Source organism: Chiloscyllium plagiosum, chromosome 38, assembly GCF_004010195.1.
Source record: "Chiloscyllium plagiosum isolate BGI_BamShark_2017 chromosome 38, ASM401019v2, whole genome shotgun sequence".
Lineage (NCBI taxonomy): Eukaryota > Metazoa > Chordata > Chondrichthyes > Orectolobiformes > Hemiscylliidae > Chiloscyllium > Chiloscyllium plagiosum.
In genome coordinates this window covers 23,096,559-23,109,863 of record NC_057747.1, presented here as the reverse complement: position 1 = coordinate 23,109,863, position 13,305 = coordinate 23,096,559, and the positions used below count along the sequence as shown (strand labels likewise).

The 13,305-nt window shown below is 38.8% G+C and overlaps 1 protein-coding gene across 5 annotated transcripts in view; it reads right to left on the bottom strand.

The window, feature by feature from the left end:
- The window catches only part of LOC122541907 (prolyl 4-hydroxylase subunit alpha-1-like), an 81,516-nt gene that overhangs the window by 46,127 nt on the left and 22,084 nt on the right, over positions 1 to 13,305 (bottom strand). For all 5 annotated transcript variants that reach the window (XM_043679106.1, XM_043679108.1, XM_043679107.1 and 2 more), the window contains exons 2-4: positions 2,333 to 2,450; positions 742 to 838; positions 412 to 563 (exon numbers count right to left, since the gene is read on the bottom strand). In XM_043679106.1, the coding sequence (XP_043535041.1) occupies positions 412 to 563; positions 742 to 838; positions 2,333 to 2,450 (367 nt within the window). The remainder of the gene's footprint in view (positions 1 to 411; positions 564 to 741; positions 839 to 2,332; positions 2,451 to 13,305) is intronic.

The following is a 13,305-nucleotide window of genomic DNA, read 5'->3' as shown; positions in this document are numbered from 1 at the left end:
AGGAGAATGTGCAAACTCCACACAGTCGCCTGAGGGTGGAGTTGGACGAGTGGACCCTGATGCTGTGAGGCAGCAGTGCTGACCACTGAGCCATGGTGCTGCAATTTGTAAGATAAACACAAGTATTTAAAAAGCAATTGATTTTCATACTTTAGATTTTGTCAATGAGTTTTTCTGTTCCTACTGCGCACAGGTTATCTGAAGGAGAAAGTGTTAAGGATTTTTTTCTAAGGTGCAGTGTTTGTTAAGTGATTCATGAGTTGGCTTGCCCAGCCCTTCCAGATACTGGGAATGGGGAATAGTTGAGGAAATTGCCAGGGCAAATGAGTGATGCAGTAAAGAGCAAGAGGAAGTGGGGAAATTGGATGTTGTTAATCTATCTACTCAGAAAAATGTTGATTCACCACTGACCATCTGACATGTCTTTGAGGACCAAGTTCTCCAGCTCCATCCATTCTGTGTTCAGTCGTTTCATCAATTTAAAAGCATTCACAGGGTGCCCTAGGAAACCCTCTGGATCTTTTGTCGCTGTCTCAATAAGTTGATCCAATTTTTCTGCCCATCTAGTTTGATTGAGAAGAAATTAATGTTCAGAACTAATTAATCCTTTACTGTTATCATTATACATTAATGCAGATCACAATTATTTACTGCACAAACAGATCAGGCACATGAAGGGTCAGAGAAAAGAACAGAAAAAAGTAACAGTTAACTGCTATTAATTCCAAGAAACTTGGTTACCGTTTGATTTCACCCAGTTTGCTCTCTTCCGCTTTGATGTAATCTTTCAATGAAGTCACCAGATCTTTCTCGGTGTACAACAAATCAGTCATCTGGCCTGCCCAACAACAAGCAAAACAGATTTATTCAAGACGCTTTTCATAAAAGAGGAATTTCATGAACAAAGAAAGTTAACACAATTTTGTAAGAAATCTATGTGCTAAAACATTTGTATCAAATCACTTTGGAAACTGGTTACATTAATGTATTTTTGAAAGGTGCAAAAAGTACATTCTTAAACTAAAACAGTAGGAGAAGTGAAAAGGAATTGACTGCATGCATGTTCAGAGTCAAGATTAGTGCTGTGTTGGAAAACCACAGCCGGTCAGGCAGCATCTGAGGAGCAGGAAAATCGATGTCTCTGACAAAAGCCCTTTCGCCTCTGCATATATATTCAACCTACCACACTCTCCGGGTTGCTTGCCAAAGCACTGCTGCTCCCACTTACAAACAGAAGAATTCAAAGATTTGTTTTTGATTTTCACATGGCTTCTCACCCTGCCAAACCTAAAATTATTTCTCATTTGGAACAAACATGTGGAATAATACCACTGTATCCCTGTTCACAATCAAATAATACTTTGGAAGTTTTGGTACGCCTCTGCTTTGAAGTTAACAGGAACACACAAAGACCTACATGATTCACTGTCTACCATCCTAATCATTGCATTAGGCAATGGTAAATAGATTAATTGTGCAATCAATGAGCTTACTACCCACAGGAGATGAGGAAATCTTCTAAAAGAATATAGCTTCAAAGCCATCGTCATAATGGACTGGGTGCATTATTGTTATCTTTATAATTCTCACCCAGTAAAGCCTAGATATCAATATTTGGCCTTTAAATCAACAGAATTTCAAAAAATGGGAATGAAACAATAGTGGGGTAGATGTCTCCATTTGATAAAATTTGTTCTGGTGATTAATTTCCAGAATTTGACAAATCCGCAAACACAGATTTTGCTTTGCCCGAGACTAACAGAATAATTATTGCATCATGAGAGTGGGATAAGGTTGGGTCCCAGTAATGTTGTTTCCATCACACACCACGCTGGTGTCAACACTTTGAAGCTTGTGCCATCCCAAGTCATTTAATTACAAACATACAACTTGTCCCCTGGCTGCTTCCAATACCATGTTGTAACAGAAAGTGTGCAAGATTCAATTCAGGGAATCCCCTACCATTTGACAAGTCAATCCAGATGATATAGAGGGTTACAAAATAACATTTTTTTTACAATGGTGAATTTATTTTGTCTTATTGCTAGGATAGAAAGTGCTTTAAATTCAGAGGTCTAGCCTTTCTCAGATCACACAGGCAATTGTTTTGCTTTTGGATCAAGGATTCTCTCATCTTGCGCATAGCTTATAAAAACATTGGGACAGTTACATTAAAATGCAAGTTCTTCAGATAAAGTATAAAGGAAAGATCAACACACACAAGTTTTCAGCACTTTCCTGTAACACATGACTGGAGTACAGGTATTATTAGTCAAGTAATAATTCCGTTTAAAAAAAAACTATTCAATCCAAACAGGAAAATGGCACTTACCAATAGATGTGAAGAAATCATTATGAGCCCGAGTGAGAGAAACCAGGACTCCTAGTCCCAATATGCACCAAATCTTTATACATGCCATGGCTTGGCAACTGGACACTTTACTGGTGCTCTACAATAGATAAAATAAGCAAACAAAATGGGAGGGGTAAATGCTTAATCATTTCCAAAAACTGAACAAATCAGAATAATGGTTAACATGAATAAGTTGCAAGTAAGGATGTTATTTTTGTACACAAAAGAATGAAAGTTTACAAAAGCATTTCTCTCCATCTTTTTGAGAGTACAAAAATAAACAGCATCAGTGATATTGCTTATTTTAACAACTAGAAATCACAGAATGGTACAAGATGAGGAGGTCATTCTGCTCAATTGGCTATCTAATTGGTCCCACTTCCACAGTCTTTTGTCACAGCTTTGCAAATTTTCCCAGCTAAGTATTTATTAAATTTCCTTCAAAAAGTTATTAATTAAGCTGCTTTACCATTGTTTTAGGCAGGTCATTTCAGATCATTCTATTTGTTATCTTTGACACTGTTCACAATCACGACTCTCCAACATTCATGGTCCCTGACAGCAACCAACATTTTGGTTTTGTTCCCAAATCTAATACCCGTGCTGGTTTCTTAAAGTGTCAGAGTAATTCTTCCTTCCTCTTTATTTGCTACCCTCAACATTATCAGTTACTACCAGATGTTCTGGGTTCTTTCTCAGAAGTATGTGTCCAAATGATTGTAGCAGTATTTTGATGATCATGTGCAAAACTTCTTCATGTGTGCCTGTCTTCTTCATTAGTTTTGTGTGTTATCCAACTCATCCTCATTGTAGACTTCAGAGACTACACCTCTGCTGCTTTTAGTTAACAATTACATAAATGCTTTATTTCACATGTTGCCCCTTCATTCCTTTATTAATTACCTTAAAGTTATACAAATGTTTCTCAAAATGAGAGTCAGGATACTGATTTAATTCAATTTATGACATTTTTTCCTTGGACCCAATAAACATGTTACTTGAACATGTTAGCAGAGTCTGTATTGAAATGAGGAAACATCCTGCTTAACAGGCAAAGGAAAAAGGTTATTAATTGTATTTTGGGATTAACAGACTTCACTACAGTCTGGTTAATCTGTTTCCCATAAAATTCCACAGAAGAACCTCAGTTAATAATTTAAGCTCACAACTTGTAACGTTTGCTGCATTACTGATGCTACAAACTTCATGCACAAATGTTAAATGGAGGCCATCTCTGGTCATTTTGAGTGGATATTAAACAGCCCTTTCAAAAAACAAATACTAGTGAAAGGAAAATAAAAACAGGGAGCCCTATTAATCTATTTAGGTGTGGAAACTGATGCAGTTTGGTATTGCCAACACAAAACAAAGGGTGCTATTCTAGAGGGAGTGCAGGAGTAGGCAGACCTGGGTGTGTATGTACATAAATCATTAAAAAGAGAACATTAATAAAGATATAGTATTCTTAGCTTCATAAATAAGGCCACAGAGTACAGGAGCAGGGAAGTACTCTGCTCCCATCCCACCCCGGACAATTAAGAATGGGCAACAAGTGCTGACTTAGCCAGAAATGCCCTCATGCCATGAATTATAAAATAATTGTGAACAGATCGAGTACCAAAGGTGACACAGTTTTAAATTGTTTTGCAAAAGAAGCAAAGATGAAGTGAGAAAGAATTTTCCTCACACACAAGATTTAGGGTATGGAATACACTGCCTGAAAAAAGTGTGGTGGGGGCATATTCAATTGAGCCATTCAGGAAGGCATTGGATACTGAAATAGAAGCAATATGCAAAATTACCATCTTCTGCACCGCTACAATCCTGTGATTCTGTGAAATTGGTCTTGCAATTTATTGCTATTTGTTAGATCATGCTGTGCACAAGAAGTTGACTTCTCATAGTTCCTTTGATTTCCTTCAACAAGGTCAAATTGCTGATAGTCACAAAATGGTGGAATATCATCAGACCAGATTTCACATTCAGATGGAAAGCAATTGGGAACCCTGGTATTTAAACTTTATCGGATTTCATAAATACTTCACTAGCATCTTTCAGCTGGCCCTAGTTTGTCACTTGCTGACTGGAGAGCAAGTCCTGCTTTTCCCCATAAGCTTCTCCAACAATTGCCCACATCTATGAAAACAAATAGCAACTTCAATCCAGAGACTCTTGCGATACAAAAAAACAGCACAGTTCCTAGAGATTTTCCCAAGTTTGTGGGTCCTAATTAATCAAGAGCCTTAACACCCACTTCTTTTCTCTCTTTAAAGCTTATTAATGTACACAAAGCTTATTAAATGTTTTCCCAATAAACAATTCACAATTCTCTGATCATTTGACTTTTTGATTTCAATTAATCACATGATAAGCCGTCATCAAACCAGAAATGTCCAAAATAGCTCCTTATCCCAGTTTCTCTCAGTCCCTAAATGTATTTGTACTACAATACAAAGTTTCAATCCTTTTATAGATACTCAATTCCAGAGAAATATCAGTTTCATTTCAGCTTTTAAATCTTTACTTAACTGACTCCTCCAAGTTCCTTTTAACTGTATAGCTCAGATATGTTTATACAATTCCTTCATGAATCAGACTCCCTACGACTTCCTGAGCCTGATGGCATAAATCTTTTTCAATTCTGGTCTAAGCTTGCTCAGATCTAACAATTTTAGGACTTCTATGCAAGTTCTCGTGACATGGTAGGCCCAAAGACTAGTGAACACTTCTGTTGGGTTGACTGGTCCCCGAGATGACTTGATTCTTCTGCTCCCAGATCAAAACAAAACCAAATATCCTGACCTGCTTACTGTGCCTGTCATAATCCAGTAATGTTTAAAATGACTGGATTGCTGCATTACTCATTTATGCCCTGAATTCTGAGTGCAGGACATGAAGTTACTTGTTAACACATTTAGTGAGGAAGAATTACATGGATAGTTTAACTATCTGTATACATGATGACTAAATACAGCGTGTACAAAAGCTGTGGTCCACTGCAGCTGCTTCTCTCTTTACAGCCTAATCAGATCTGTGATTCAGAAAGTGCAGTCTTGCAACAAGTGTTGTATCATGTGCTGTTCTGTGCATATGAACGCCTGTTGTAACACACCCCTCCTGCTTGTGGTTTCTTGCTTGTAAATCTGCCTGCTAGCATGCAGCAACTGTGATAGAAAGATTGCAGTCATATTTATTTAATGCTTCGATACATCTCTCTCAAATCTGCAGGCCTGCATTTGCTTTAGGTAAATATTTCCATGCAGCTGGTTGGGGCTGGTCATCTTGTGCAGAGCATGATCCCACAGACAACAATAAGTTGCAAGACCAGCTTCACAGAACTGTAATGGTGCAGAAGGCGATCGCTTCTTATTAGATAACCATGTCGTCTTGAATGACTCAATTGAAGCTGCCTCCACTACACTATTCAGGCAGTGTATTCCATACACTAAATCTTGCTATCTGTGAAGAAAATTTGTATTATCTCATCTTTGCTCCCTTTGCCAAAGGATTTAAATCTGTCCCAATCTGTTCACAAGCAGGAACAGTTTTGTTTTATCATTGTAAACACTCAGCAGAAGTCTAAGGCTGTCAGAATCGGGCTACCTACTGTATGCCGACATGGATATTTTTAAGTACAGAACTTCAATGAATGCTGTCTCACATATACGTTTCGACATATGCAGACCCTTTAACGTGTCAAAATCTTACCAATGAAGTCGTCATTGGCTTGGAAAGAAAAGAGGATTGAATTATGAATTAGAAACAAAAACTGAAGCATCACAGACAATCAAACTGGTCTCAAAATTCAAACACATTCTACATCACCCCGTAGTTTAGCCTTCTTCTTTTGTTAAATATCTACCGTTTTTCTTTTTGACTGCTAAAATGGTCCAATTCCATTCTTTCTTGGGACCATGTGTTTCTCATATTCCTCAACTTTTGCAACTAAACTCTGCATTATCTTCTCTCTTCTGCAACTGAAATGATCAGTAATTACATCAAAATATTTGGCAAGCTTTATTTGTCTAGATCAGATACAATGCCTTCAGCACCATTACTCCCTAAGGCCCATTCATCCATTTGGAATTTTTTTTAAAGTCATACCTTGGAAGGGAGCAATAGTGAGGTACCAGTAAAATATATCAAAAACTCAAACTGTCATTTTCTGTGCAATCTGAGAATACTGATGTAGAGGATGTGCAGTACACAAATCTATTTGTGTACTGCACATGCTCTACATCAGTATTCTCAAAGAAATTTGCCACCATTAAGGTGTTCATCTGATGTTCTTTGTTATTATTTTAATTCAGGAGTTAAATCATTCATTTTAAATGATCCATTACCATTGACAGCAGCAGTTACCAGGCTATTAGTCTATTTGAGTCGTGAATGATTGGACTTATATCAGCAATTACATGGCCCATGAAGTCATTGAGAATTAGAAAAGCCACGATTGATCTTAGCACCTAAAGAAACTGTGGTTTTGCAGTTAACAAACTGCATTTGTATTACGCCTTTAATGTTGGAAATGTCTGAGGTCACTTACCATGTGAGGAAGCAGAAATAAAGCAGCAATGGGGGAGTGAGCTAGTCAACCATTTGAAAAGCTAAGACCTGTACATTTGGGAGGAAAACTGCAGAATGCAAGACATGATGACAAGGGAGACCGCTATCAATATGTTCGTGGCTGAGTGTGTGCTGGGGGGGGGGGGGGGGGGGGGGTCATGTCCAAGCTCAGGACTTGAGCACAAAAATTAAATGTTGACCCTCCAACGCAGCTCAAAGGGGTACCTGAGCACTGTTGGAGGCACCAACTTTCAGATGAGACTTTAAATCATGGCTACACCTGGCCTCTCAAATTAATGTAAAAGATTCCACAGCACTAGCCCAAAGTGCAGCTGTGGAGTTCACCCTGATGCCCTGGCCAATATCTTTCACTCAACCAAGTGAACTAAAAGAGAAATAAATATCCAGTCATTGTCACATTTCTGCTTTTGGGAGCTTCTGTGAGCAAACCTACTGCCGTGTTTCCTAGATTACAACAGACACTGCACTTCAACAACATTTAGTTGGCTAGAAAAGTGTTCTGTGTCATCAGCAGTTGGGAACAGTACTATATTAATGCAAGTCTCTTTCTTTTCCCATTTCTGTTTCTAATTTCCAGCATCTGCAGTATTTTGCTTTCATAAATTATTAACATTGTGAAGCAAACTCTCAAATCTAATCAGCCAGATGTCCTGAGCGTTTATTTCAGATCTCCAGCTTCGTAACACTTTATTTTTGTCATATAACACAGTGTGCTCTCTTTTAGACATTCCACTGATACGGTGTTGAACAGACCTTAATCTCGGTGGAATGCAGGACAGAACTAATTCCAATGCGAGCATACCAGTACAACAAATGAAATCAAAGCAGCAATGGGCTACATGCAAAGAAACAATGTTCTTCTCTCTCTCAAATCAACCAATTGCTACAAATTAAAGTTCTAAATAGTTTGGCTCTGTTCATACAACAGTGCAGTGGTGACACATTCTCAGTTAGTACTCTTATGTCTTCACCTATTGAATAGTTCTGCACTGTACAACAGAAGAGAATTGATACAGAAATCATGCCTCTCATCCCTTGGGATCCCTTCAGCACAAGGCCACTCCTCTCTTCCATATCCTGCAATGCTCATTTGTTTAGTCTCCAATTAGCAATGAACACGTGGGTAAGGAGGTGGGGTTAACTGTGAAGAAAAAAAAATCTGCTCGTTTTCTGCCAAAACTGCACACTTGGGACCAGGGTTGAGGGAAGTGAGAACGCAGTTTTGTAACACTGGAATTTCACAAACCTTCCAAGGGATTTCTCTCATTCTCAGTCTAGTACAGCATGCTTCACAGAACTCTGGAACATTACAGAATACAGCTTTGATTAATCGCAATATCTCAACTGAGCCTAGGTAATAACATGATCTTTTGTAATACAACACTCAGAGCTTCAATTATGTGAAATGTCCTGTCCCTCCTTTTAAGAGAAGTTTAGATAAGGATTTGAAGCACAGCACGATAGAAGGTATGGAGAAAGAGAATGTTAACTTTCGTAATGTTCTTGCGTGAATATGGCAAGGGCACATTGGACACAAGATCTCCCTCTGAACGGATGTTATACAGTTTCCTTTGTTTTTTGCAGTGTTCTATGCAATGGTCAAAGAGGTCACATTTGACAAAAGATCCCACAAGCAAATTTGAAAAAGCTAGGTTTTATTAATCCATCCAATACTGATTTTTTTTTCTCAATAAACTCTTTATTGCTAGATTCTTAGCAGAAATACGATACATTATTTCATGGGGTGGCCATACGGCACAAGGATTTGCACAGTATTGTTAAACTGACGTTTCCACAAAAGAACAGAGAATTCACAAAGACCTGCATTTGATGGACTGATTTTTTAAAAAATCATTATTTAAAATGGCTAGTCCAGTTATTAATAATATCATCCACAACATTGATAGTTGGGTATTCAATGATGGTAATGCTGTTGAATGTCAAGGGGCAATTGTTAGAGATGGACATTGTCTGGCACTTGTGTGATGAGAATGTTACTTAATAAACTGGTAACAACATTCATTCAAGTGGAAATTAATTTAATTGAATCTATGAAATACAAAATGTTGCTGAGCAGAAACAACTTGAATTCTCTTTCACCAGGAAATAGCCACTGCAAATGAAACATTCTGGTCTCCTTGAATAGGAAAGATGCTGTTAAACTTGAACTGGTTCAGAAAAGATTTATAAAGATGGTGCCAGCATTGGAGGGTCTGAGCAATAGAGAGGGTCTGAAACAGCCGAGGTTTTTGTACCCTGGAGTACTGGATGCTGAGGAGGTTGATAAAGTTATGAGGAGCATAGCTAGGGTAAATAGCCAAGGTCTTTTACCCAGGGTAGGGAAGTCCAAAGCTAGAGGACATAGGTTTAAGGTAAGAGGAGAAAGATTTGAATGCGAGATGAGGGCAACATTTTCATGCAGAGGGTGATGTGCATATGGAATGTGCTGCCAGAGGTGGTGGTGGAGGAAGGTACAATTACATTTAAAAGGCATCTGGATAGATACATGAATAGGAAGGGTTTAGAGGGACATGGGCCAAATGCTGGCAAATGGGATTACATCAGTTTAGGATATCTAGTCGACACAGGCAAGTTGGACAGAAGGGTCTATTTCTGTGTTGTATAACTCTATGACACTAAATGTATTTCTGCTCAGTGAAGCCCAGTTTGGGTTCTGCCAGGGCCACTCAGCTCCTGACCTCATTACAGCCTTGGTTCAAACATGGAGGTGAGGTGAGAGTGACAGCCCATTGAGATAAAGGCCATATACGACAGATTGTGGAGCCCTAGCAAAACTGGAATCAAACTGGACAAACTCTCCACTGGTTGGAGTAATTCCTGGCATATAGAAAGATGGCTGTGGTTGTTGGAGGTCAGCCATTTCCAGGATATCTCTGCAGGAGTTCCTCAGGGTAGTGTCCAAGGCCCAATCATCTTCAGCTGTTTCATCAATTACCTTCTTTCCATCATTAGTTCAGAAGTGGAGACATTTGCTGATGGTTGTATAATGTTCAGCACCATTTGTGACTCCTCAGATACTGAAGCAGTCGATGTTCAAATGCAACAAGATGTGGACAATATCCAGGCTTGGGCTGACAAGTACTAAGTAACATTCATGCCCCACAAATGCCAGACATTGTTATTTTGTTGGAGATGGTCAATCTAATCACCACCCTTTACCATCACTGAATCCCTGATTATCAACATCCAAGGGGTTATCATTGACCAGATACTCAACTGGACTCACTACATAAACACAGTGGCTGCAAGAGCAGGTCAGAGGCTAGGAATACTGTGGCAGGTTAACTCATCTCCTGACTCCCCAATCCTGTCCATCATCTACAAGTCAGAAGTCAGAACTGTGCTGGGATAAACCTCACTTGCCTGGATGGTGTGTAGCTCCAACAACACTCAAGAAGCTTAACACCATCCAGGACAAAGCAGCACACTGGATTGGCACTACATCCACAAACATCTAGTGTCTTCATCACCAAAGCGCAGTGGCAACAATGTGTACTATTGACAAGGTGCCATTCAAAAATTCAAAGATCCTCAGACAGCACCTTCCAAACCCACAGCCACTTCCATCTAGAATAACAAAGAGAGCAAATACATGGGAACACCACCACCTACAAAGTTCTAGCCAAGCCACTCACTATCCTGACTTGGAAATATATTGCTGTTGTTTCATCGTCACTAGGTCAAACTGCTGGATTCTCCTCGCTAACAGCATTGTGGTCAACCCTTAGTGGGTGCACTCAGTGGTTCAAGATGGCAGCTCACCATCACCTTCTCATGGGCAACTAAGAACGGGCAATGAAAATGCTAACCAGTCAGCAACACCCACGTCCCACGAATGAATTTTTAAAATTTGCAAGGTATTTCTGAATTACCTTTTTAATGAGTAAGCTAGAAGCAATGCACCTTATATTAAAATGCATCGTGTACCAATCTTAGTACAGAAGTTATTTATAATAGATTTTTATAATCAAAAATCAATATTAAAGAATAGGGCTTGTGAAAATGTTGCAGAATGCCATCAGCATTTTATATACATCTGTTGGTCTGATAGTAAGCATCTAATAGCAAAGAGATCAAAAGAAGGTTAAACTTCTGACAAATAAATCAAAGTTACACAAATAAGTGTCAACTGTGCAGAGCAACAGCTGTGAAATCAATTCTACAGTTTGGTATCACAATAAAACAAAGTCACATTGGTCTGCAGGTCATATCGTATGACACTTATCGCGAAAGGGAGACCGCTCTGCATCAGTGTTACTTCATTCAGTCACACAAAGTTGTTTTTTTAGAACCAATTTCGATAAAGATGAGAAAAAAAACGTGATTCAAATCCAGCAAATTATTCTCAAGTGCTGACAGTACTGGCTACAGATTGATAAAGCAGTAGCCATTTTGCACACAGCAACAGCCTACCAATTACCTTGAGATGACTGATCAGTTAAGTATGTTCCTGGTGTGGTTTGGATGGAGAGGAATGTTTGCTCTTTGGGTAGTGCCACTGGATCATTTACCAGCTAAATCTCTGGTTTCAACTCTGACCTGAAGAAGATTACTGCTGTACAGTACAGCTGTTAGTTAAGAAAAAAACTGGAGAGTGCTCAGCTCATGTTTTGAGGGGGCACTGAGCAAATCAAGAGTCAACTAAGTTAAACTTAGTTTGGATGGGCACTATATAACAGAAAACAAGCTTCACTATGATTTTGAGAGGATGTAGACCAGTACTGGGTGGGAATGTGAGCAGAAAGACTAGATGCTGTAAGATATTCTCTTGAATCTGCTGGAGCTCTGACCCAAGTGAGAAACATGAGTACAAGAAAGGACTAGAGGAAAAGTTGTTAATGGGGTTATGGATCTGGATACTAAAGACATTAAGAGGTATGGGGATAATGCAGAAAATTGGATGGGGTGGAAGATAAATCTAGTTGAATGATAGTGTAGGGCTGGGGGAATCAAATGGCCTACTATTATTCCCATTTTCTACACTCTATAGTTAAGTGAAGAAAAAAAAAGTATAGGAGGGCAGTCATCTGGAGTGTAAACATCAGCACTGACCAATTAGGCTGAATAGCCACCTTCTGTGTAATTCTTTGACGTACAGGCCTCCCTTATCAGCTCTGTCCCCTACTGCATACCTGTGCAGTACTATCTGCAGCTAGGTAGGAGACAGGTAATCTGATAATGATCAAGTTGTTCACCCAACATGATGGATACTGAAAAATGATTCATCTGTTGGGCTAGACTAGGAAAATGGGACAAAATCTCAGGGTGAGAGGTTGGCCACTCAGCAGTGAAATCGGGATGCAACTTTATACACAATGGGCAATGAAGACATGAAGTACCTTCTCCCCTTCTAAAGGCAATGGATGACGTACAAAGTAAAATTTTCAAAAGAGACTGTCGTACTAGAAAAGGACATCAGGGATAGGAAGCAAAGGACAATCAATGGAATTTAGGTACAGACCAGCAATGATTTAACTGAACTTGTCTGCCTTTAAGGATTTAGGTGATGTACTCCTGTCCATAAAAGACCCTCAAACATAAAGCCTTCATAAACCCTTGCAGAGCAACCCAAGATCAACAAATAAAATATATCTTCCCTATCAGAAATCATAACGTTTCAGGGAAATTTCTAATTCCTAAACCTCAAAATACATCCAATCTCCAGCGATACAAATCTTCTGGCCTTCAGGTTCCATTCTCCGAGACTCAAACACACAAATCAAGTTACTGAGGGAATGCTGACTCAGGGCTGCTGCCTTTCAAATCAAATACTGACCCCAATCCCCCATTTGTTCTCTAAGTGGTATAAAGGATTGCATGGCATGATTTCAGCAAGAGTGGGGCCAGTATAAATCCCATCTTCCAAATTAGAAAAGTTAATTACCTGGTCTTTGTCACAGTGTTGTTTGTGAGAACTTGCTATGTGCAGAATGGTTGCCAACATTTCCACACTAGAATGGTGTTGAAGCTCCAAAAGTATTTTATTGTTATAAGTACTTTGAGATGCTAGAGGTCATGAAAAGCTTTACTGAATTGCAAGACTTTTTATTAAAAATCAGTAGGAAAAGAATGTCCTAAAATAGTGCACTAAGCTACACCTTTGTATAAATATATACACATATATACATAGGAAACTTAATTCAGACTTAATTACGTAGATTTAATCCAATCATAGCAGTTCAGGTATAATAATTGGAGGAAACCTTGAATTTTGAACTTATGAATTTTTAAAAAATTCTTATCTGCTCAAACACTTTGTTATTAATCTCTTTACCAGCAAGGACCAAATTTCAATTTTGTATTCCTCTGCAGGAGCCTGGCTCTAGTTTAGATAAAGCCTAACT